This window comes from Emys orbicularis, chromosome 22 (genome assembly GCF_028017835.1).
Source record: "Emys orbicularis isolate rEmyOrb1 chromosome 22, rEmyOrb1.hap1, whole genome shotgun sequence".
NCBI lineage: Eukaryota > Metazoa > Chordata > Testudines > Emydidae > Emys > Emys orbicularis.
The window spans coordinates 9,291,371-9,293,430 of record NC_088704.1 but is presented as its reverse complement, the minus strand read 5'-3'; the positions used below and the strand labels follow the sequence as shown (position 1 = coordinate 9,293,430).

The 2,060-nt window shown below is 66.6% G+C and overlaps 1 protein-coding gene across 1 annotated transcript; it reads left to right on the top strand.

Moving 5' to 3' along the window:
* The first annotated feature begins 457 nt into the window (after positions 1-457).
* On the top strand, positions 458-1,444 carry FAM43B (family with sequence similarity 43 member B). Its single transcript, XM_065421464.1, has one exon. The coding sequence runs from the start codon at positions 458-460 to the stop codon at positions 1,442-1,444; it is 987 nt and encodes a 328-aa protein (XP_065277536.1).
* Positions 1,445-2,060: the final 616 nt, after the last annotated feature.

The window sequence follows — 2,060 nt, the reverse complement described above, 5'->3', positions numbered from 1 at the left end:
GGGTAGGGATCGGGACCATTCCAGGCGGGGCTGTGGGGTAGGGAGGGACCAGGACATCTCCAGGCAGTGCCTAGGGAGTTAGGGACCGGGACATCTCCAGGCGGGGCAGTGGGGTAGGGATCGGGGCCATTCCAGGCAGTGCAGTGGGGTAGGGACCGGGATATCTCCAGGCGGGGCTGTGGGGTAGGGATCGGGGCCATTCCAGGCGGGGCAGTGGGGTAGGGAGGGACCGGGACATCTCCAGGCGGGGCAGTGGGGTAGGGACCGGGGCATCTCCCGGAGGTGGTGGGCGGAATAGTGGCTCAGGGAGGAGCAGCGGGGTCGGGGCACCTCGCTGTGGGCTCGGAGAAAAGCCCCTTCCCCGAGCCGGGGGAAGGCAGCGATTGCCGCACAGGGACCGGTCCCGCTGCCTCGCCAGCCTCTTACCCCCCCCCCCGCTCCCCCCTGCAGAGCCGCGATGCTGCCCTGGCGCAGGAACAAATTCGTGCTGGTGGAAGACGAGCGCCAAGGCAAAGGCAAGAGCCTGGGCCCGGGGCTGAGCTACGCCTCCCTGCTCGCCAGCTTCGTGCGCTCCTGCCCGGACCTGCTGCCCGAGTGCCCGCTGGAGCGGCTGGGCAGCGTGTTCCGCAGCCGGCGGCACAAGGTGGAGCTGAACCAGGAGGACCCCACCTACACGGCCTGGTACCTGGGCAACGCGGTCACGCTGCAGGCCAAGGGCGAGGGCTGCACGGACGAGGCGGTGGGCAAGATCTGGGCCAAGAGCGACGGCGGGGCCAGCGGCACCAAGGTGAAGCTGACGCTGGGGGCGCACGGCATCCGCATGGCCCCCTGCGAGAAGCGGGGCGGCGGCGGGCGGCGGCCGGGCCATGCCTACCTGCTGCGCCGCATCACCTACTGCGCGGCGGACGGCCGCCACCCCAAGCTCTTCGCCTGGGTCTACCGGCACCAGGTGAAGAACAAGGCCGTGGTGCTGCGCTGCCACGCCGCGCTGCTCTCCAAGGCGGAGAAGGCGCGGGCCGTGGCGCGGCTGCTCTACCAGACGGCCAGCGCCGCCTTCAGCGACTTCAAGCGCCTGCAGAGACAGAACGACGCCCGGCGCCTCCAGCGCCAGCGCCTGGGCGACTCCATCGTCCCGCTGGTGCCCATCCGCAAGCTGCTCAACGGGCAGTGCCCCTACCGGTCCCCCGCCGACCGGAGCCGCGGCGCCCGCCGGCTCAGCTCCATCCTGGAGGAGGAGGAGGAGGAGAACCTGGGCACCTCCCGCAACAACGCGCCCTCGGGCAGCCTCAGCCTGGCCACCGGCTGCAACCATCCCGCTCCGGCCCCCCAGCGCCGGGAGCGGGCCGAGGTGCTGACTTTAGCCCGGGAGATGAGGGGCTGGAGCCTCCAGAGCCCACCGCCCTGGAAGCCCGCCCAAGAGAGGCCCTGCTTGTCGGGCTGCTGAAGCCAGAAGGCTAGAGACCGCCCAGCTGCCTTCTCAGAAGGGCCCGCCTGCCTGGGGTGAGGAGGGGCAGAATGAGTCTGGAAATACCACCTGCTGCTGTGCCCCTGCCCGTGTTCCCCTCGCCTTTGCAGCCTGAGGAGAGGCAGACAGCAGTCATCAGGCCCTGCTGACTGGCAGGGCTCCCACACAGACTGACTGACCTACCCAGCCTGCAGTTAACACTCCTTCACTGCCCTCTGAGTACAGGCACCAGCTCCGATGTGGCCCTTTCACCTGAGCGGACATTGAAATGATCTAGACCGGTTGGTGCATATCTCCATCTCTTCCACACACCTCCCCGCCCCTACACACACACAGACACTTGCTAACCAGCTCAGAGAAAGACTGCACTGACTCTAATGACTGGCATTAGAGCCATGGACAGGCTCTTGCTAAACTGAGACATATCCGCAAGTTCTGGAAGGGTGAAGGGTTCCCTGAATGGGCAGCTGCCACAGACTGGGCAGGGAGCAACTCTTGTGTGTATTTTGTACTTCCAGTGATTTCAAGGAAAGAGAGAGAGAGAGACACACACACACAAACTGGGGGTGGGGGATGATATTTCCATTTCAGCAGA